Source organism: Glycine max, chromosome 16, assembly GCF_000004515.6.
Source record: "Glycine max cultivar Williams 82 chromosome 16, Glycine_max_v4.0, whole genome shotgun sequence".
Taxonomy (NCBI): Eukaryota; Viridiplantae; Streptophyta; class Magnoliopsida; order Fabales; family Fabaceae; genus Glycine; species Glycine max.
Genome location: NC_038252.2, coordinates 29,700,712 through 29,724,513, shown reverse-complemented (window position 1 = coordinate 29,724,513; position 23,802 = coordinate 29,700,712). Strand labels below are relative to the sequence as shown.

General features: G+C 31.8%; 3 protein-coding genes across 4 annotated transcripts; 2 read left to right on the top strand and 1 right to left on the bottom strand.

Moving 5' to 3' along the window:
* The first annotated feature begins 297 nt into the window (after positions 1–297).
* Positions 298–3,010, top strand: LOC100526925 (anaphase-promoting complex subunit 10-like). 2 transcript variants are annotated; one of them, NM_001249152.2, is made up of 6 exons: positions 302–647; positions 895–955; positions 1,191–1,283; positions 1,357–1,427; positions 2,443–2,547; positions 2,636–3,010. In NM_001249152.2, the coding sequence occupies exons 1-6, from the start codon at positions 469–471 to the stop codon at positions 2,703–2,705; spliced, it is 579 nt and encodes a 192-aa protein (NP_001236081.2). In that variant the 5' UTR covers positions 302–468; the 3' UTR covers positions 2,706–3,010. The 2 variants fall into 2 exon arrangements, with proteins under 2 accessions (XP_006598715.1, NP_001236081.2); XM_006598652.4 differs by lacking the exon at positions 2,443–2,547 and having other exon boundaries at positions 298–647.
* A 1,960-nt stretch (positions 3,011–4,970) lies between these two features.
* LOC100777506 (tubby-like F-box protein 5-like) lies at positions 4,971–8,335 on the bottom strand. The gene is given in 5 exon segments (NM_001252884.2): positions 4,971–5,911; positions 6,010–6,139; positions 6,632–6,719; positions 6,827–7,215; positions 8,202–8,335. Coding segments are annotated over 4 exon segments (1,245 nt in total). The 5' UTR covers positions 7,181–7,215; positions 8,202–8,335; the 3' UTR covers positions 4,971–5,238.
* Positions 8,336–14,526: 6,191 nt separating this feature from the next.
* Positions 14,527–20,094, top strand: LOC100776976 (pheophytinase, chloroplastic). Its single transcript, XM_003547931.4, has 7 exons — positions 14,527–14,856; positions 14,947–15,057; positions 17,131–17,269; positions 17,577–17,747; positions 18,375–18,615; positions 18,836–18,927; positions 19,664–20,094. The coding sequence occupies exons 1-7, from the start codon at positions 14,769–14,771 to the stop codon at positions 19,935–19,937; spliced, it is 1,116 nt and encodes a 371-aa protein (XP_003547979.1). The 5' UTR covers positions 14,527–14,768; the 3' UTR covers positions 19,938–20,094.
* The last annotated feature ends 3,708 nt before the right edge of the window (positions 20,095–23,802 follow it).

Here is a 23,802-nt window from a genome sequence, read left to right as displayed (position 1 = left end):
TGCAAGCAGAGGAAGGCCAAAGTTATATTAACATAACAGAAAACAAAAATAAGCATGAGAGAACAAACCAGACTAAGGTATACATCAAAAAGAGAAAACATATAAGAAGGTATTTCTAACCTATTTCCAAATTGTATCATAACTAATTTATTTAAAAATCATTTCAATTTTTTTTAATCCAAACAAATAATATTTCTAAACTTATATTTAAAAACCAAAAGTTTAAAATTTAAAACCAGGCCTAATTTTAATTCTAATTTATAAAAACTGAAAAACATAAAACTAAAAGTCCCCCCTTTGTTTTTTTTTAGTTGTTGTTGTGTACTTGTGTTTCAATTCATTCTTCGGTTGTTCTCTATTTGCGTTTTCTCATTTTCTTTCTTTCGTTCTCTTCCGTGGAACGAGTAGTAGAAACTTGAAATCAAAAGGCAGCGGGGGAAAAAGAAAAGAGAGAAGTAGGGTTCGAAAATGGCAGCAGAATCATCAGAGGGCGAAGAAGAAACCAAGTTAAGCGGAGGTAACCAATTGCTCATAGTTGACGATGACTTAACGGAAATGGGAAAGAAAGCCGCTTGGAGCGTGAGTTCCTGCAAACCCGGTAACGGCGTTTCCTCTCTCCGTGACGACAATCTCGAAACTTATTGGCAGTAATCCCTCCTTCACTTGTTTGCATCAACATTGATAAGATTAATTTTAAATTGAATTGATTTTGATGTGATTAGTTATTATTATTTTTATTCATTGTAGAAGCTGCAACTTGTTTAAAGTTATTTTAATTTAAAATAGGTTCTAAATTCTCTTCTGGAAAATCAAAGATTTGAAAATTTATCTAAAATCAATTATTTATTCTCCTTTGCTCGCATTCTCAGTCACTCTTTCGGTGTTTGCTTTCAGATCCGACGGAGGGCAACCCCATTTAGTTAACATTCAGTTTCAGAAGAAAGTTAGACTTCAAGTACGTACACGGCACACCCCACTTGTAAAATTACAAATAAATTAAAAAAAGTAAGAATTTTTAAGTATTAATTTTGATTTTAGTTACCTACAAGTTGCTGATTCGACTTGAACTGGCTCAGTCTTCTCGTGATCGAGCCTGGTTTTCTAGCGGAGATATTAGTCATTGGAAAACAGTGATACTTGGTACCAATTTGATTTATATATGAAAAAAAAAATGATTTTTGTTGTGGCAGTTAATTGTGCTGTACGTGGATTTCAAGCTTGACGAGAGTTACACGCCGAGCAAAGTTTCCATCCGTGCCGGTGATGGTTTTCACAACTTGAAGGTAATTCTTATTATTGGTTTGGATTTGATTGGGATGGTCAATTATTTGGTGATGACTTTGGGAACATTTTTAGGAGATTAAGACCGTGGAACTCGTGAAGCCAACTGGATGGGTTTATCTTTCCTTGTCTGGAGTTGATCCTAGGTAAGTAGTGTTTTTTTTTCTGTTTTGCAATCTGAGAAATTGTTTATTTGGTCTCTTCTGCCATCGTGTGATTTTGGTCTCTTTTTTTTAATTGTGCTCTGTCTGTAGCTGATTGTGGATTGTGTTTGTTTTTAATGGGGAAACTACGGCAACAATAGGTTATTGTAGGGAATTTTTTGGAGCCTTAGGAGCTTTGGGTCTGTTTGGGTAAGCTTATCCAGAAACACTTAGAAGAAAAAAAAAGCATACAATGAGTTTTTTCATAAGTTAATATTAGCTTATACATAAGCTAATTTTGTGGAAGCTTTCTCATATAGCTTCTCCAAAAGATGATTATTAACTCAAGCATAAGTTAATTTTAGCTTATGACAAAGTTTATTTCATTTTTTTTCTTTTTATTTTCTCCTAGAAATATTTTTGGATAAACTTATCCAAACAGGTCTTTTATAAGTTTCCATTTCATGATGCTAGTATAGTTTCAAACTTTTTATACCTGCAGACTGCAGTTTCGAAAAGTTTTTAGTTGAGGACTTCATAAAATCCTCCTCATTTAGTCAGTCTTGAGATCACTGACAGAGTTAAGGTGTCGTGTGTGATCTATGTAATTGATCTCACCTAGTCGGATAAAGCTACTTTTGTTGTTGTTGGAATGATGAAATCGGACCTTCTTCCCACTTTTGATCATATTGTGTTTGGGGCAGTATACTTTGCGACTGCCTAGTGATCTTCTAAATCAGTGACTGAATTCTTGTCTTTTGTCGCATAAATCTTATTGATTTTTCTTTTAATTCTATGCTGTCATACTACTTGAAGATGTGTTTGTTGGTATACATGAATGTAATAAACACTTCTTGTTTCATTTATTGAACCACTGGATTGTCTTTGGTTGTTACTCTGAAATTGAAAAATGCAATGAAGCCTTAGTGGTTGTAACCGAAATAATGGAAAGATTGTTTCTACTTCATATCAGTACACTAGTTAATAGAATCATGTAATTGCCTTTTACCAATCACAGGGATACCTTTGTGAATACTTTCATGTTGCAAATTGCTGTGTTGTCAAACCATCTCAATGGAAGGGATACTCACGTGCGGCAGATCAAAGTTTACGGGCCTCGACCGTGTGTCTCCTTTTACTTTTGAAACAATTTCTTAGATACAGTTATAAATATATTAACTAATGTATTTTTATGTAAACCCCTATTGCAGGAACCCTATCCCACATCAGCCATTCCAATTTACTTCAAGGGAATTCATCACCTACTCTTCTATAAGATGAGAGTTTATGGAAGGATTTGATGAAGCCACCAAGTGTTAAATCAAAGGATGCTTCCCACTAAGTTATTATAGCATCTGGAAGGTCTGAAACCAAATCACTACAGACCGAAATGTCAAAAATACATTTCACTTCAATAGTATTCTTAAAAATTGTCATATCAGTAAATGTGGCCATCAGTGATTCAGTATCCTTTGTGTCTTGCTAGTATTTATAATTTGTTGAGATTTGCAATGCTATTCAGGGTTTGACTTCCTTGAAGAGTTCTATATTTATTAATTAACAAAATGATATGTGCATTGTGTGAATTTCTTTTTCCTTTTTCCTATCATCATAGTTTCTTACTTTTCACACAAAAACTAAAATGAAATTGGCACTAATGCAAAGATAGTATTTTCTGGTATTGTTTTATCTAGTTCTACTGCTGAAGAATATAATCTACAGACATGTGTTTTTCATTCCAGGATTCTAGTGTAGTTGGTTAGTTAAAAGATCCTTATTACCCATTCCTGCATGAGTATTTACTAAATCAGTTAATCAAATAACGTAGTTACAAATGAATGGTAAATTTAATAAGTTAATATGTCATATCAATGTGCTTCTCTCTCTTCCTGACTTTTTCTACTGTTTTGATTATTTTGCATTTAACTCCATTTGTTTTATGATTTTTTTTACAAACTAATTAAAATCATTTTCAAGTTTCATGCATAACGTACACCTTTTGTAGGTAATGAAAGAAAAATGTGTTTAGGCACAAATAATAAAATTGAATGTTGACTTAGGTTTGGGGTTTATATTTTATTTATAATTTATTTTTCTTTATAGGTTGCTTGAAATTGAAAATATTGCTATACATTTAAATTGAGACGTGTGTTTTATAAATCATAAAATAGAACAATCATTTCTTCTATTAAACTTTATATGTAATCAGACAACCTTGATGAGGTATTAGGGTCATTGAATGTTATAGCTAAGATTTGTGAATCAATGGTATTTATGGCTAAGTCTAAGATTCACATGCATTATTGTAAAACTCAGATTGGACATTTTTTTTATCCATAAAAATTGAGGACAATATCAAGAAATTTATAATAATTCATGCCAGCTTATTTACATCCCTTGATAACTTGGATTGGCCCAGTGAACTGATCATGTAACTATTTTAGTCCATAAATTGAATTTAATATGCTTCCAAATGCGCAAAACTAGTGTGACTCAATTTTTTTAAGTAAAAAATTGGTAAATTGAAGGATTTGTATTAAACAGAAAGAGAGGAAAGAGGAAAGTTGGCGGTGGCCAAAGAAAGACGTGCTAAAATGAATCTAAAATTGAAGCAAACAAGAAAAACAAATATTCTGGTATCCTAATCAATACGTTCCGAAGCGAAGGTGGAGAAACGAAGCCTAAAAAAACATGGAGAAAATATTGTAGGTGTATACGAGCTGCAGCTCTGGAAGAGAATTTTTTATTTTTATTTTATATATCTACATTTAACCAGTTTAATTTAATCAGTTAAACTAGTAACCTAAATCTAATACTTCAACCAAGTCAACCAACGCGTATCCTGCTATGAGTCATGGATCCTTTTGGGCTGAGTTTCAGACCCTTATTGGCCAGGTCTCGACAATTGGACTTGATCAGAATCCAGAACAAAACTCATTTCATTCATTCCCGAAGTGTTGCACCCAGCATTCTTTGAAAATGGCAAAATTACCCCTACTAATTTCTCTCCTTGCAGATGATCTATAAGTTGATTTTTAAAACTTATGGATCAAGTTGATCCGTAAGTCTTAAAAATCAACTTATGAATCAAGTTGATCCATAAAAGACTTACAGATCAAGTTGATCCGTAAAAGACTTACGGATCAGATTGATCCGTAAGTCTTAAAAATTAACTTAAGGATCAACTTGATTCGTAAGAGGTATTTTTATCTTTTCGTGGTTAGTGTTGGGTGCACCAACAATAATGCTGGATGCACCTAGCAGCACTCTTCATTCCTGCACTAACAAATTAAAAATGAGTTTATTGGCCAGGTCTCGACAATAGGATTTGGGTCAAGTCAGGCATCAAATTGGTCATGCAATTGGCCCAACTAAATCTGGTGTGACCCAAACAGGTTGTCTGTTGAACCAGCAACCCGCTACCCGGCCCGAGTCACCTTTTTTTTTTAGCTCTTGCTAAAGGAATGTATAAACCACATGCAAGTCACCTCTAGTAATGTTAAAAGAATTGTATAACGTTATCATCATCTGCCTGCAAAGAACATCGGCAACTGAAAACTCAGTATTTAAGCAGATCAAAGTATTCGTGAGTGAGGAACACCAGAAACATATATATTACAGAATTCACTAAACTTCATTTAATTTTAATTTTACAGGACCACGAAACAACAGATTGAACAAATTCCAGAATCAGCAACCAATTCAAGGGGAAAATACTAACGGCAGAACAGCTATGATTTTCAGCTGCATGCCACCATGATTGACAACCAGCAACTCAGCAGATGTCAATTACAATGTAGTAATGTAACGCTTCTCATTCACAGGCAGGTTTAGTGTCAAAGCTGCTCAAGCAGATGGCAAAGGCTTGGAAGGTAGAGAGCGGATAACAGTAATCCATGGTGAATATGTCTTTTCCAATCTTTCCAAACTGCAAGATTACCTTTTCTTGCTCCTCAGCAGAAATATTATGAGATGGATCAACAGCAGCTACAAGTTGAAAGTTCTTAACAGAAGCCACTGAAACACGACCCTTGAAGTTTAGGCACCAGCACTGAAGCTGCTCATGCCATCTGGGAGCCCTGTTTTTCAGTGCTAATTGCTCGGCTGAGCATTGGCTCGATACTGGTGGCTCTGATAAGCTTGCAGAGTTTAAATCTGTGACTGGAACTTTTTCTTTCAGTGCTGGTGATGGAGAAAAATGTTCATCAAATATTTGAGGGTAAGATGCTGGAGTTGGGGCATTGCCGCCTTCCTGAATAGCTGAGACAGGTATGGAGTTCATGACACAGTACATTCTTCTTGGCCCTCTAGTGCATAGGACATTCAGCTCGTAGGAAACAGTGCTAACAAGATAATTACAAGCTGGAAGTCTTGGTGACACCTGCTTAGAATGAAATCTCCTACTAGATTGACAATTTGGTTGAATTGCAACATCATTTGGAGCTTGACTGTCAAATATGGTGAACTTGGTACCTAAAAAATTAGACCTGCCAAAAGGACAATATTAAGTTGTAGATAAGATGATAAAAGGCAAGGTGAAAATTGATATGAAGGTTAGTAAAGTTTCTATAGACCAAACACTTGCCTTAGTTTACCAACATATTTGTTGCTGGCTCGAGAAAAATCATCTGCAGCCAAGGATATGATAAAGTCAGTGCCCGTTGCCCTTCTTATCCTTTTGGCAGCTAATAACAACTTATTACCGTCATTCTCTGCTGTACAAATAAAACCAAATCAAAACAAGCTTCTCAAATATCATATCAAGAACTAATTCTATCAAACTTCAGTAATATGGATTGACACACAGATCAATAAAGGAGGAAAACAAAGCAAAATTTGGCTTTGACAGATTCCGAAGGTTAAAGATCAGTTCTTTCTTGTGTAAACCTTTTAAATTATATATATAAATAAGATTTTATGAAAAGCAAAGTGCATTCTTCTACACAATATATGAACTTAAAAATGATATGGATACTGAGTAGTACATTTGAAAATGGAAATGCGAAGATGATGAAATCCAAAGAAAAAAAAATGACAACGCTGACACCTACAATGAAAATGACAAAAAAATATAAAAAAACTTGAAGGTCAACAATCATAGTCACTAATAATGCCAGGCTTTGAAGAGTAATTTAAAGATGAGAAATTTAAAATCACCTAATTTTTTGAAAAAAGGAATTGAATGTTTCACCAATGAAATAACTTACATGGAACCAGACCAAAGTACAATAGATATGTAGAAGTTTCTTTGTTCCTCCTGATAAAGCACTGTATTGGAGAATCACGCGGACCCGGCTATTCATACACATAAAGAAAACAAACACAAGAAACATTAAAAGTTAAAACCACAAAGGAAAAAAAAGGAGAACATTAGGCCAGAAAAAGGGTTAAGAATTTATTACCTGCTTCAATGAAATGGGAAATGTGATCCTTCCACATTGTTCAGGAGTCTTGACAATCTCTCTTGTAATGGACCTCCATGATTTACATACTGAAGCACAAAAGACAACAACAGCACGGGCAGGCCAAGATGTCTCACTCTCTTCGATCCTCTGGATTATGTCCAGAAGCAATTCTGATGGTAGATTTGCCCATTGTCCCTGTTGAATAGGTTCAAATGGAGTAGCAAGAATATCTGGTGCTACATGTGACTTTGTCCGACTGAGCCAATGCTTGCTTTCTGCACCCCGCTTTGATGTGCTGCCAATTCCATCTCTCATCTCCTTGAGTTCACGGACTATGCTTCTCAACGACATGTTCCCACAGCTTACCAATCTTCCTCACAACACAACTGCACCAATCCAAACAAAATTAAAATATTTCTAAATTCCATTCAGATCTTGAGGAAACGTACTTTTATATATTCTGCTATAGTTTTCTCATACTAACAAGACAAAGGCAAAGACAGATAAAAAACAATGACACATTTGTATAAACTTGGCGTTCATATAATAGTTTTTTAACTTATCAAACTCAAAAAAAAGTTCTTTTTAATTTATTACAATCAGTCTTATGTTATCAATATAAGTACTTGACTAAGATCATGTTTAGATAAACTTCTCTATAAACATGTAAGAAGGTAAAATAAATTGAGCTTCTCGTGGCTAAAATCAACTTATGCACTTAACTGTTCTCTCATTTAACTTTCTCCAAAAGCTACAGTTCATAAGTTGATTTTAGCTTACGGGTAAAGTTCAATGCATTTTACCTCTCTGATTTTCTTTCCCAATAAGTGCTTATAGACAAACTTATCCAAATAAGTGCTTATAGACAAACTTAAACAAAATCATCTAGTTCCTCATAACAAATATACACCGCACGTAGACACTGCTCTATATTCAATGCTTACAGCTTCAACAAGACAACAACAACTAGAAACAAACCAACCCCAAAATTAACTAATATTGGGTCATAATCACAATAATTTAATAAGATTTAGGCTTTACTACTGACAAGGTAATACACACAAAATAAAAATGTTGCACTAAAATGTCAAAAAAAAAAAAAAAAACTCATCAACTCATCAGTCCCTACAGAATGTGTTAACATTTTGTCATCGAATATCAACTTAATAAAGCGAGAATCTAATTTTATCCACCGACCAAAAAATAAAATAAAACAAAAAAAAAAACGAAGCGAGAACATCGATCTAAGAAGAAAAGCATGAAAATTCATATCAGTCGCAGCGAAAATTCAGAACTTTGGGAGAATACGGATCCAGAAACAGCAAAATCCGAGAAACCCGAGCGCAAAAGTAAAAGGAAAGAGGAGTAATACCCATCTCTTACTCCTCCGCCGTTATAATCGCCGGCCACCGCTACCGCCACCGCGGCTCCATAATAAGGTCGTGGAATCGTGTGGTTTGAATCGGAACCACATTATCTTTCCATCTTTTTATTTTTTTCCTAATTATTTTTTGGTGGAAAAAGTGAAGTATGATTTTTGGAGGAAATCTCTACTGCGGGGAGATCTGTACTGTTCAAACACTGTGACCTTCGTACAGACGAGTGTCTTTGTGACTGATATTTTATAATGGGTTTAATATTTTTTCCTTCCTAAAGTTTTTTTTTTATTTTTACTTTTAGTCTTTAATTAAAATTTTTATTAGGCTTAGTTATTTCTTTCTTAAAATTTTTAGTCCTAGCAAGTGATACGTGATATATAGCTATATAATTTTTTTTTTACAAATTATGTTTTCAATCTCTCATATTTTCTTGAAATTCACTTCCAATTTCTCAAATTCTTTTTATTACTCTTATTAGATTTTTAGCTTCTTGTCTTTTCATGAAAATTAAGTCTAGTCTCTCAATATTTTTTATCAATCTTGGTCTAGATAAATATATTTCTTAGCAATTCTAAGGTGCTATTAAAAAAATTCCAATGTAAAACTGCCAAAAAAAAGATCTAAAAATTTGAAGAAAAGAAAAAGCAAAGAAAGAGATGTAATAAGTAAAATCAACAACTCACAGTACACAAATCAAGAACTTGATCACTTGAAAAATCTTCTAACATCGTAACTCGTCATTGTTGCCTCTCTCTTGCCATTGTCGCCAGCTCGTGTGACATCCTTTATGCATGATCTTACCCATGGAGCAAAAGGATTTGTGGAAGCAAGATTAAAATGTAACCATTTAGCATTTGTTTGAGAAGTGTGATAGGGCATTAGGGTTTGAAAATGGTTTAAAGATTAATGGGTCTTTAGTTTTGGTGCTTATGGTTTTGTTTTGTAGGTTGAGTGGTTTGTGATTTTGCTTATTCTTACTAAGTTTGTTTACTTTGAGTTGTTGATTTTATTTTAAGATAAATGTCACTTTTGAATTATCATGTTTCATTATGATTTAGGTTATATTTAATCGAATTAATTAAAATGTAAAAATTAACTGATAATTAGCTGAAAGTTAAAAATTTGTCTTATTGAATCATAAGTATTTAGTAAAATTATATGTTGAAATAGTTACAAAATATAAAATTACATAAAGGATAAAAATAATAAAATTTTATCTTAAATAGAAAAGATTAAAAAGAAAGTCTAAAAAATAATAAGGACAAAAAGGAAATAAACATAAAAAACTATAAACTACAAGTTAGAGTTTTAAAAAATGCTACTTAAAATAATATTTCAAAAAACATTAGGAGTTATTAAAAAAAACTTATTTTTCAGGAAGTAAAATAGTTTGTCAGTTAGTAAAAAAATAAAGATAGAAACGGGCTAAAATGTCTTGTTAAACACATTCTTAGTTTTTCTCACTTTGGTACATTAAATTTTAAAAAATTAATTTTGATTTTTTATGTTTTTAAAAGTTTTATTTTGATACATTGAGTTTTAAAAATTTTCATTTTAGTCTTTTACATTTTCCAAAGTTTCATTTTGGTTCGTTCTTTCATTTTCCGTTGAAAGCATTAGTGTTTCATGATTGTTATAAATCTTGAAATAATTAATTATTTTAGTCACCACTATTTAAAATTAATTATTTTACTTATATTTAGTATTACTTAAAAATTTATAACATTGATAGAGCATTAATGTTTTTAATGAAAAATGAAAGAATGGCTGAAAATAAAACTTTCAAAAATATACAGAACTAAAAAAAAAATTTAAAATTTAATGTATCAAAATGAAACTTTTAAAAATATAAAAGATTAAAATAAAAACTTTGAAACTTAATGTGCCAAAATGAAAAAAAAAACCATTAAAACATAATAGATTAAAATTAAATTAAATTTCTCTTTTTTAATCATGGTTTAGTGGATCATTGATTTACATATTCAAGGCTATTTATTTTTCTTACAACATATCTTTATCTATTTTTTTTTAATTTCCAAACCTACTTTCTAATGGTTTTACACCATCCAAAAAAAAATAGCTCACATAAAAAGTCTCGTGGTTGTCATGTTGTCAATTAACATTAATATTTGATAGTAGACACTAAAACAATGACAGTTAAAAACTACAATTGGTAAAAAAAAGTCATTGAAAAACTAAAAATGAACACCTAAAAATATAGTTTTTTTTAAGAAAAATTACATGTGGGTATCACATCAAATTAGTAATGATGTGATTGTCATGTCATTACTTAATGATGATAATTAATGATGATAATTGATAACAATTGCAAAAGAAATTTAATGTAGAAATTATTTAAGGTTAAGACCAATAAATTTTTTTATTTGGAACTATAAGCAAAAATTTGAAAAAGTTTAAAAACAAAAAGATATTAAACCTTTTATGATTTTAAAATACACGGCATAAGATATGAGATTTTTATGTATAAATGTTTTCGTATACCATGAGTTTATTTTTTACGCATTTCTAGTGTAAAAGCTTTACATTTTCAACTATTTAGAAATTAAAGTAAGTATGACTAGTTACGTAAAAGTTAACAAATTTAGTGTGCATATTATTTTGTCATTAAATGACATGTAAAAAAATTACACTCTTAGTGCATAAATTATTTTTTCATGTTATTTTAGAAAATGAAATTCACATAACTCCTTCAATTATGAGTTTAAATCTTATGAATTGTTAGTGTGAAAATTTTTAAATTATTAACCAATAAGAAATCATTATTATAATAATTTTTAGGATAATTATAAAAGTCCACATGTTATTTTTCAAATTGTACCTTGCACTTGGGGGTGATAATGAATTGAACCAACTTAAAAATATTTGAAACTAGATTCAATAATCAATTTGTTGAATTTGGTTCATGAATCAAAATGAACTGAATTTTAGTTAAAAATTAAATTCGTTAAATAAATGAGTTAAACTTGAGTTGCACATAATTCAACTTGTTTGGTTCATAAATGGGCTTGATATATGTGTGTGTTAAATTTATATAATTGATTGAATTTTCTATTAATTTATATATGCAGGGTAAGATAGTTTTTATTTAAGCAGATTTGGTTATAGTTATGTTTTTTTGTCTACCTTATGGTTCTAAAAGTTAATACAATAAGTTTAATTTTTCCTTTTTAAAATAACTAAACAATCATTTTATCTAAAATCTACTAATATATAAATTGAAAATTGGAAATGCACAGGATTTAAAAATTTGACTATTAGTTCATGTGATTTGATCTATCGAGTTGAACTTAGTTGTTCGTGAGTTTGAAACAAGTGAAATTTGAGATGAAACTATTGGATCAAGTGGTCTCGGAATAATTAAGAGGGAGGATTGAATTAATTATGAACGTATCTTGACTAATTAAAAATTTATCCTTCTTAATATTACTAGATTCAATTAGGTTTTACTACTAAGTTATGAGAAAGTAAAGAACAGAAACAATAACTTAGATAAAAGTAAAGCGGAAATAAAAATACGCAACGGAAAAGTAAAGAGTGTAGGGAAGAAGAAGACAAACATAATATTTATATATACTGGTTCGACCACAACCCGTGCCTACGTCTAGTCCTCAAGTAACCACCGGTTCTTGAGATTTTAAATAACTTTGTAAAATCCTTTACAAGTAAAGATCCACAAGGGATGTACTCTTCCTTATTCTCTTTGAACAACCAAGTGGATGTACCCTCCACTTGAACTGGTCCACAAGAGATGTACCTTCTCTTATTTTTAGTTTTACAACCCAAGTAGATGTATCATCTACTTGTACCACAAAGGATGTACCCTTCAATGTGTTAAGACAGAATTCTTAGACAGTTAGTCCCTTGAATCTTTGTGATGGGGAAACAAAAGATATCTGAGGCGATTAGTCCTTTGAAATCTTTTGTTTAAAGGGAAGAGGAAAAATCAAAAGAATTCTCATACGGTTAGTCCTTTGAATCTTTTGTAAGAAACATAAGATATCTCAGACGGTTAGTCTTTTGAAATCTTTTGTTAGGAGGGAGAAGGAAAGAAGAGATAACACACTTTTATTTTCTACAGAATTTCCACTTGCAGATAAACAAAGTTTTAAAACAAAGTTTAGAAAGCTTTTTGGCAAGAAAAAGCAATGGGTAATGGTTAGAGAAAGATTGTGAAAAAGGATTGTTTGGAAGAATATATTATATATGTTGAACGTGTGCCAAAGTCATGCTTTTATAGACTCTTCATGTCTGGTCAAATAAATCATTGGAAGAGTTATGACTTTTCAAAAAATCATGTTAAGAGTTATAACTCTTAACTTTTTCTTCAAAACTGTTCACTGGTAATAAAGGTGTAATAAAGCAATGGGTAATGGTTAGAGAAAGATTGTGAAAAAAGGATTGTTTGGAAGAATATATTATATATGTTGAACGTGTGCCAAAGTCATGCTTTTATAGACTCTTCATGTCTAGTCTAATAAATCATTGGAAGAGTTATGACTTTTGAAAAAAATCATGTTAAGAGTTATAACTCTTAACTTTTTCTTCAAAACTGTTCACTGGTAATATAGGTGTAATCGATTACACAATGTGTGTTATGAAAAGTTGTGACTCTTCACAATTGAATTTGAATTCCAACGTTCAGATTCACTTATAATCGATTACTAATATAGTATAATCGATTACACTATTTGAAAATCATTTTGGAACGTTATAAAACATTTGAAAATATTTTGAAAACCAAACTGGTCACTGGTAATCGATTACTGATAACTGATAATCGATTACCAGAAAATAATCACTCTGGTAACTTAGAAAATTTGAGAAAATTCTTTTGTAAAACAAAACTGTGCTATTTGGTTTTTGAAAAATTCTTTTAATACTTATCCTATATGAAGTCTTGATTTCTTCTGTTGAATCTTGAATCTTTGATTGGATACTTGATACTTGATCTTGAAGTCTTGAATCAATCACTTGAGTTTTTTGTATCATCAAAATTGTTTGGTTCATCATCATGAAGCTTGCTTCTACAGAAACAAATGTTCATGTCTAGCTTGAGATGAGCTTCGAGCTAAGTTAAATATTAACGAGTCAAGTTGAGCTAAAGCTTGACTCACTCATTTTCGACCCTTTTTGTGGGTTTAATGCCTATGCTTGCTTTTCTTTATTATGTTTTCTAAAGATTTCTAAAAATTGTTTATATCTTATAAATTCATAAAATTCTTTTAAATCTTATGATATAAATTTATTAATATCCAAATTAATCACTTTTAAAAAATTTGATAAATTGACAAGATTTTTTTATGTTAAAATAATTTTTTAAAATCTTAACCTCATGCATCCTCTTAAACATTGGATATGCATAAAATATTTAAAGAATTTTTTTTTACTATTTATAATGATCTCTCATATGGTGTCTCGAACATAATTTAAGAATACATGAAATCCAAATAAAAAGAGAGAAAATTTCTCATTGTGATTCTGAAGCTACACAAGTGGTGCAAATTTTTTACCCGAATAGTACAAATAAAATATATAGTTACCCAAATGATACAAGTCCACCATTATTTACATCTATGATATAAACTACTATTCATAGGTGAGAAATCGTTCCTCAAAATGATATTTCACCTTTTTTTTTCTTTTTCATTTTTACGTTGTAAAACTGATTCTTGGGAAATCGAGTTCATACCGTGTTATTTTTTTATTTGGTGTCGATTAAACTAACGCTCAATACATCTTTAATAACTAGTTACACAAGCATGATAAATGATGCTTGATATCAAAGGAGTATCATGCAGGAAAAAGTTTAGTACCGGTCAAACTCACACAAAATATCTATATTAAATTATAAAAAAACAAAAAATGACATATTTTATTAAAAAAAATACTTTTAAAAACATAAGTATTTTTTTATTCATAAGTACTTTGTTAATCTTTATTTCAGTTTTTTTAAGATTATAAAATATAACTACAAAAATGAAGAGTATATTATAATTACAAAATTTACAATAAAATATTATTATATAATGAAATGTTAAGTTTGGGCTTAATTGACGTTAAATTAAATTAAAAATATACTTATATATCTAGTCATTAAATATGTATTTAATAAGTTTGATCCACATTAAATAAAAAAATAACATGTGATATCGATTTTTGGGAAACTGATTTCACAACATAAAATTTAAAAAATAAAAGAGAAATAAGAAATGAGTTTGGAAAAAACTGATTTTAAAGATAAATAATAGTTGGGTTGTATCATTTGAATAAATATATATTTTATTTGTATTATTGGGTGAAAAAATCAAAGTGGTGTTTGTCGAAAGCAAAAGAAATAAAAATATCATCTGAGAGGACGCGCGTCTCTGGCCTGGAGTCTGCCACAAGGCCCACAACGCTGAAACATCGACCACCACACAAAACTCCCATTTACAACCTTAAACCACATTAAGCTTCGGAAAAAAGTTGTTGTTGTAGTAGTTGTTTGTGGTCGGTGATAGTTGAGTTTGAAGTAGTGCTTCGCGTCTACATTCAGTTCAATGGCTTCTTCCATCTGTGCTCTCTCGCCTTCCGTCCAATCACAGCTCACTAAAACCACCCTCGTTGCTCCAATCCCTCTCTATCAACGTAACACATCTATCTCTGTTATTATGTACCTTTTTTCACTAACTTTGAGGATGTTTTGTTGCTGAGTAGTACTTTTGGTGTTGTTTGAAGGAAGCAAGTGCGAAATGAGCAGGAGGAGTTTTGCGTTTAAGGGAATTGTGGCCTCTGGCGTTTCGGTCGCGGCTTCTACTCTCACAGCCGAAGCAGAACCATCTTCCAAAGGTTAGTGACTGTTTTTAGTCCTTCAAATCTGGGTCTGTCTTTTTTTTAGTCTTTTAAGTTAAAATTTGCATTTTTTAGTCCATCAAATTTGCAAAATGTTTTTTTCTTTAGTCTTGCCGGCCGACTGATTTTTGATGGATTTGAATTCACGATATGTTACGAGTTTTTACGAGGATTAAAGAAAATGAATTTTAGTACTAAAAAATGCAAATTTTAATCTGGGGACGGAGAAAGATAGACTCTCAAATTTGAGAGATTAAAAATAAATTTAAGCTTAGTTTAGTGAATGGTGTGTTAATAAACTGGAACCTGGTAATTTTTATTGATGTGAAACATTGAATAACTATATGATCCTCTCTACCATCTTTCTATGGTTATTGAGGATAAAATATCAAAACATAATCACAAATAAAAAAAGAGAAAATATATAGGAATTTAGATCAATTACAATTTAAATTCGAATCGTATATAATCCCTACAATTAATGGATTATAACATCTCCTCTCAAGTTGGTGTATGGATGTCACACATTCCCAACTTGTCAAGAGAATTACTAAGGGCCTTTAAATCTTCATGTAAAAAAACATTTTTTACATCGAATTGAAGAAGTGGTCAATCTTGATTTGCTACTACTGATAATAATACCCTCAATGTATTGAACTTTGCAACTGGTGCAAAGGTTTCTTGGTGTAACCCTAACGCCTACGACCTCTAATCTTACTCTCTGCATTTAGGGTCCATTCAGCTTAATTTGTACCATCAAGACGCTTAGGTTTAAGGATTGGAGACAGATCCTACATATGTGGAGTAGAATTTGATTTATCCTCCATTTTCATGGTTAGAAACTAATATTCAATTCCTAAAGAGAGAAGTAATTGAAGTTGGCTGTGATACCATGTTAAGAAAATGGTATCAAAATAATTACATTAATTATACATAAAAATAGAGGATATTTTGTTTTCACTGAATCAAAGATAATATCCCTATAAATTGTAATTAATACTAGAATCAGAATATTAATTCTAATTTTCAACACTCTCGTTCAAGCTTATTAAGCAATTAGCTTGTTACAAGAAAATTTATTCCCACTAATAAATAAAAAACATAACAGAAATGGAGTTCCACAAAAAAAACATTTGAAGGACAACTTAGGGACTAAGGGAATATTGCTTGAAAAAGAGAGAGTTGAAAAACACGTCAGCCTCAGAAGGTTCAAAACAAGTTCCGACTTTCTTAAAACTAAGAGTTGGAAGCTTCAGAATCAATCGTGGAGACTCAATAGGGGATAAAGAAAAAAAGAACAGCAGAAATGGAATCTGCAGGTAAAAAAAGCCAAAAACAGTCAAACACTGAAATCTGCGGCGGCAGCAATGGTGGCTGACTACATGTTCAAACTCACCGGAGGAAGACAAGCACCATGGTGGTAGTGGGTGCACCTAGATTGCATCGGAGAGTAGTAGATCTGACAAAAGTGAAAAGATTAAAAAGGATGGCCGGAGAAGGTGGTGGCACATGGCAGTTCCGATGGCGCCGGCGAAAGGCGGGCTTGACCGGCGATGAAGAGACGAGTCCGATGGTGCTAGCAGTGACAATTTCTGAACAACGAAATATGGTTCATTGGATAAGAACACTCATCAAAAAAGTTACTGGAAAACAGAAACAGTTTGCCGGAAGAAGGGCAACTAGTGGAATGGTACTCCAGAAACGGAAAAAAGAATGATAGAAGAAAGGAAGCTAGCAAAAGGGTGAGGGATGGTTTTTCCTTATTCCATCAACCTGACTCTGATACCATGTTAAGAAAATGGAATCTCGTAATTTTTATTGATATAAAACAGTGAATACATTCTCTCTACCATCTTTTCATGATAATTGAGGACAAAATATCAAAATAGAATCACAAATAAAAAAGAAGAAAATATATAGGGATTTGGATCAATTACAATTTAAATTCAAATCATATCTAATCCCTACAATCAATGTATTCTAACATGCCGAATCACATTTGAGTTTATGATTTGTGTTGAATGTTGCTTTATATATGCTTACGTGCACAGAAATGGAATTTGGGTTCAGGTTTTGAAAGATTGCCGTACAAGCCGGAAGGGTACAATTATTGGACATGGAGGGGTCATAAAATACATTATGTAGTGCAAGGAGAAGGCTCTCCCATTGTTCTTATTCATGGTTTTGGGGCCTCTGCATTCCACTGGAGGTTTGTTTTCTTTTTGCCCCTTTTTTAAAATATGCATTTAAACTTTCTTTCTTTGGTGGCTTCCTTTTCAGCCATGACGGCATCTTATGCCTTTCTCGTTTTCTTGATTAATTGCTAAAACTATAAATGGAAATATAAAAGGCCGAAGAGAAGTAAAAAAAAAAGCGTGCCTTGAGTGGTTTGGTTCTATCTTTGAAGTGTATGCAATTATGATTAGAATTCAATCTGTTAGTGGCTGCAATTGTCTGTACGATTATATCATTTTTTATTTATGGAGATAGTTATATATCTTTATTTATATCTCCAGGTACAACATTCCAGAATTGGCTAAGAAACACAAGGTATATGCCTTAGACTTGCTCGGTTTTGGGTGGAGTGACAAAGCACTTATAGATTATGATGCTATGGTGTGGAGAGATCAAGTTGTTGACTTTGTGAAGGAAATAGTAAAAGAACCAACCGTTTTAGTTGGAAACAGGTAAGAACTATACTACCTGAATTTACATCAGGGAATTAGGCTGAAATGCCAGATTCTTCTTCATTCCACAAGTTTTAGTGTTTGCTTTCCCTGCATGGTTTCCCCCTATTTCTGAAAACAGACTCTGTTGTTTCATACCCTAGTTGAATTTCCTCTCAAGGCATGCACTGATAATTATGTTATTTTTCCTTAGCAATGGAGATTTCATTAACTAGAAAAAACATTTGAAAAATTATCTGCAACAAATTATGTTGTCAAATTTGGTTGTTGCAATGTTTATTTTTTCCTTCTGAGATGTCTAACTAATTGACAAGTTGACAGCTGCATTACCATCATATTATTTGTAATAAATGGCACATGAACATTTGTTTTATCTATAGAGTTGACACTTCTCTAATTAGGAGTGCTAGCAACACACTCCTTTTAACACTTACTGTGGATAAAATTTATTGAAAAATATAAAATAAGGAGAGAAACTCGGTAATTTAGAGGTGGGACTCACAAAAAATTGTGATTTTCAATAAATTTCGACAAATAGTAAAGAGTATGTTGTTAGTATTTCTCTTTTCCAACATGTGCTATAAAAAGTAAAATATGACGTTTACCTCAATCATGATAAATTTTCAGCCTTGGAGGATTTACTGCTTTGGTTGCAGCAACTGGGTTGCCTGATCTTGTCAATGGTGTTGCTCTTCTAAATTCTGCCGGACAATTTGGCGATGGGAAAAGGGAAAGTGAAACTTCTGAAGAAACAGCTCTACAAAAGTTTCTCCTAAAGCCATTGAAGGAAGTTTTCCAGCGTGTAGTTCTTGGATTTTTATTCTGGCAGGCAAAGCAACCAGCTCGGGTTCTGTCAGTCCTAAAAAGTGTATGTTACTTGCTATCTTCTCATTAAAGCATATTGGTGTTATGAAAATGGTAGGATTTTTTATCTCAAGAATCACATTCATGGAGGCTTTTATATATGGAGGGACTCTTATTTCCTTTACTTTTTATTTTCTTACTAGTTGATTAGCCAATCAAGCGCTGTTCAATTTAATTTAGTGGCACTCTATATAGATGTTTTAATGCATAATTTGCAAATACAGGTGTATATAAATTCTTCCAATGTGGATGACTATCTTGTGGAATCTATAACAAGGCCAGCTCAAGATCCAAATGCCGGAGAAGTCTACTACAGGTACATGACCATGTCCATTCTAATCAGCCTTAATGTGTGATAAGAACATAGGGAGAATCACAACACAAAAACTAACCATTGTAGTTGGAGAGTCCAAACTCCAAAGTGTTATAAACTCAACGTCAGAATCCCATCGAATGTGGGACTATGTTTCCCAACGTGAATGGACGTGTGTGGCATTGACACACCCCTGTCCCTTTCAAGAACTGCAAATGGCATATCAAACACACTTTAAGTCTCATTTCTTGCAATTGGATTTCAAAATCCCACCATACTCTACATTCCTTGCAATTGTATCCCAGCATTCTACTATGCTCTACAGCCCCTGCGCTTACATATGCAACTGAGAGACATGGTAAAAAACTATATTACTAATTGATAAGAACCTTGGGAGAATTGCACCACAAAAACTAACCATTGTAGTTAGAAAGCTCAAGACCTTATAAACCCCACATTTAAATTTCATACTTCCAATGTAGGACTCAAGTTCTATACCTTGCAATTAGTTACTAATAAGATGCTATAAATTTCTATTTAATTTTTCATCTTGGTATATATGGGTAAGAAACATGCTTTCTCAGGCTTTAGCAATGTAGATCAGAAGAGGGGATGTTTATGCTCTAAAACTAACAAATCAGCCATTACTGTGGCCTATGCGGAAGTTTTGATTATCAGTTTCTTCTCCTAATTATTCTTGTTTATTTGGTTTTACCACTTTGCCCAATGTTGTCTACAGGTTAATGACGCGCTTCATGATGAATCAGAGCAAGTACACTCTAGATGCTGTCTTAAGTGAACTCTCATGCCCGTTGTTGCTGCTTTGGGGTGACCTTGACCCATGGGTTGGTCCAGCCAAAGCGAATCGAATCAAAGAGTTCTATCCAAAAACTACTCTTGTGAACTTGCAGGCTGGGCATTGTCCACATGATGAGACACCAGAGCTTGTGAACAAGGCTTTATTGGATTGGTTGACCACCCTCACTCCTGAAGTGACTCTCCAAACAGTTTGAACGCGTATGATTTTGTAAAGCCAATTGAAAACAAGTTCTTGATTAAGTTTTGAGTTTCAAATAGTTAATAGTAGTTATCAGTATACGTTGTGTACAAAGAATTGGGTAAAGGATACTCAGAATAGAGAAAAATCACAGCAAGAATACTTTATGATCATTGTTCTACTTCTTCTGCACACCTGTACATTTTTTTCGACCTAATGTATGCATTCATTTCTTACATAAAAATCCTTTTCATTGATCAACTAGTTTATATGTTTTCACTCTGACTTTTCTGAGTTTTCACCTTCAGGCATTAGCAAAGGGTGTTGTTATACACAACAAATTGCGAAGTTGCAAACTTGATGCTTCTATAAACATGGATTTGACAGAATCCAACGTAGTTTTGGAACATGTGATGATTTTGCAATTTGTTAGGCTTATCTATGGTAGGAATTAAGAATCCTAGTTGAAGGCATTGTCTATAAACAAGGTAAAACAGAGGTAAGCAATGAATTATACTAAGCTCATACATAACTATAGTCTATACATAGCACATAACAAGGACGTTCACAACCAACCAACAATGTGGTTCAGTTGGAAATGTAAACTATCTATTGAAGCATATGGTGATCTCCCAACATAATCACAGTAGTCATCAAAGCCATAATACTTAATGGACAAAAGAAATAAGGCTTTCAGCTGAGGGAGAACATATTATACAGAAGAGTGTGAGGAGGTGGTTTCATGTTGGGTCTCCTTCACCTACTTCTAAGATGGCATCTCCTCCTCTTTCTGCTTCTCCGTGTAGGGATTTCCTTCCTTCTCAGAGTAAGGATACTTGCAAAGACATTGCAATGCTCAAGTTAAGGATGTGTTGTAAGAGCAATTGTGTGAGAGAGTAATGAGAATAAAGTGACTAACCTCTTGGTGGTGACCTCTTTAGCAACTATCTTTTATCACTTAATTTTCTACGTTCATTTGAGAAAATGTCTTAAGGGGAAAATCCTATTTTTTTTATCAGTGCATTTTTTAAGTTTAAAGTATACTTAATATATATATATATATATTACTTTGTGGGGGCAATTACACCCACTCTTGTCAACGTGCATTTGCAACCGATAACATTAGATTACCTTATCTATATATGAAGCAAAATTTGAATATGGTAGAGACACATTGATCTTTTAATTTATATCTTTATCTTTAATCATTTCCCAATTTCCTTATTTAAGTTGGCCCTTGATTGGATGGGATATTTTTGGCGTGGGTGGGGAGTTCGAGAGGTACTCGACCAATATACATGTCCCCCAAGTCTCGAGTTAATAAGGACGATTAGGCTTAATTATCATCATATACAATGAGGATTAGATAAGTAGATTCCTTCTAATGGATGTTCTCATCATGGGAGGAGTTCGGTAAATACTTGGACTTCCTTGAGACACATCTATTCAACCCCCAGAAAATAATGAGAAAAAAAAGGTAAAGGAGAGTGAGATGAACTTGGACAATTTACGTGCTCAACCTACTTTAAAAACAAATGCAATGGAGCAATTAAGAAGAACCTAAAATAATGTGGGTCAAAAAATACTTTTTTTTGAGACAATCTCGACTCAATGCCAACAATGAACAAAACTCTAGATAGATCAATGATACACTAGCATTTTTGTAGTTTTATGGTTCAAGAAAATAGAGGAATCAGAGATAGAAAGACATGGAAGTGTTAAAATAAAATGAGGATCCAACAGCGAAGCACCAAAGTAGTCATCATGATTGAGGGTTAGGAAAATGAGATTTTATATGAGGTGTAGGGCCATGAGCCTTATTGGAAGGTGTGACAGCCCAAGGGCCATGGCTATAATGTCCCCCAAAAATTAAATAGTTGTATAATAACTTTTATATATTATTTTATGTTATTTTTACAAATAAATTGAAAATGTTAATTTAGTTCACATCTTTTTTATTCAAATTAAATTGTGACACATAATTTAAAAATATTACTTTGTTAGTTGTTAATTTTTCTAACATGTTACATTCATAAATTCATACTCAATAAATTTTTAACTCACTGTAACATAACAATATGTAATAGATCTATGATAATAGACTTAAAGTATTTTCTTTTTTTAATAAAATAAAAATTTAAATTATAAAGAAAATAAAATTAAAATATGTAATCTTTAATATGAAATATTACTTTGTTGATGATAGACAAAGCTAAAAACATTTTCTTTAAGGAACAAAATATAAAAATTCATTTAAATTAAATTTTAAAATAAAAATAATATTTTAAAATATATAAGCAAATTAAAATTGTAAAAAGAATGTGATGAATTTCCAATTGTTTTACTCAAATCCAATAAAAATATGACAAGGATTGGGATGAGTTTTAAAAAAGGCTAAATTTTTCGTTCTCATATATATTGAAAAATTTAAAATTCGTCCTTACAAAATTTTTGATATGTTTTTTGTCCTCGTAAAATTGGAATATGTTATTTTTTTACCTAAAGCCAGACTTTGATGAATTTGAGTCAACATGACATTTTTTAAATCTTAAATTATAGGATGCACTATGTTTTTCGTCCTTATATATATCAAAATTCGTCTCTGTAAAACTGATCAGTCTTTTTTTTATCTTAAAAAAATTGAAATATGTTACTTTTTGGCTTGAACGCAGATTCGAGTATTGAAACCTATGTGTCACACTTTCACTAGTTCCATTGATGACTTTGGGTGAGTGATTTTTAAAGGTTAAAAACCACCACAAAATGCAAAAAAAAAAAAAAACTCTACAAATTTGTAAATCCCTCTTTCCTAACCTTTTTTCCGCAAACTTTCTTTGTCTTCTTTCAATTTAAATAAACAATTTTTTTTTCTTTTTAAAATATTCTATTCAAATGCAATGACTAGCATCACCTTATTGAATTTTCCTTTTGAAAACCTAACACATTCATTCCCAAATTGAATACCAATTTCAATGTGTTATCAGAATCAAACATTGTCGAGAAACTCAATAGCTTAACTTCCAAATTCACCTCTCTCTAGAATTAGCTTGGTGGACGAAGAAGATGAAGAAAGTTAAGGAAGAGGAATTTATAAATTTGTGGGTCTTTTTCTACATTTTGTGGTAGTTTTTAATCCCTAGAAACCACTCATTCCCATAATTATCAAAAGAACCAATGAAAGAGTGACTCCTAGGTTCGGATTTACTTGAACCTATGTACAGGTCAACAAGTAACAGATTTTAATTTTTCGAGGACAAAAAAAGACTCAAAATTTTACATGGATGAATTTTGAACATTTAGATATTTATAGGGATGAAAAACATATTTTAACATATAATTTAAGTTTTAAAAAATGTCACATAGGATCAAATTTGTCCAAGCTTGGTTCTAGAAAAAAAAACATTTTAATTTTACGAGGACGAAAAATATACTAAATTTTTTACAGGAATGGATTCTAAATTTTTTGATAATTTTAGAGACGAAAAACATATTTTAACCTTAAAAAGGTAATTGAGACTTAAAAGTCAAACTCTTCAACTCCTTTATTGTTATGTCTATCTTATATATAAATATTTTAGTGTATGTAATTTTATTTTAAATATATAATTAATTTGAGTGATAAATGATAGCACAAGAATAAATTAAATAAAATTATAATACTTTTTTAGATTTGTTAAAAAAATTATTCATTTAGTGCAATAAAACATATATTTATATTGGTGAAACTATATACCTACCATGCTTTATACCCATACCAAAACATTAGGAAGAATTCTCAGAATCCTCCTCCTCCTTATGGGTGTCATCATCTTCGGTGTTTGCAAGTGTCACCCTCTAGTCAATAAGCCCACTCGACAAAGATAAAGTTTAATGATTTTGTA

Bases quoted from the DNA above. Each gene is read 5' to 3' on its own strand.
- LOC100776976 (XM_003547931.4), top strand. From the start codon at position 14,769: ATGGCTTCTTCCATCTGTGCTCTCTCGCCTTCCGTCCAATCACAGCTC. The intron at 15,058-17,130 runs GTTAGTGACTGT...ATTTGGGTTCAG, and splicing joins AGCAGAACCATCTTCCAAAG to GTTTTGAAAGATTGCCGTAC. The intron at 17,748-18,374 runs GTAAGAACTATA...ATAAATTTTCAG, and splicing joins ACCGTTTTAGTTGGAAACAG to CCTTGGAGGATTTACTGCTT.
- LOC100526925 (NM_001249152.2), top strand. From the start codon at position 469: ATGGCAGCAGAATCATCAGAGGGCGAAGAAGAAACCAAGTTAAGCGGA. The intron at 648-894 runs GTAATCCCTCCT...GTTTGCTTTCAG, and splicing joins AATCTCGAAACTTATTGGCA to ATCCGACGGAGGGCAACCCC. The intron at 956-1,190 runs GTACGTACACGG...TTGTTGTGGCAG, and splicing joins AGAAGAAAGTTAGACTTCAA to TTAATTGTGCTGTACGTGGA.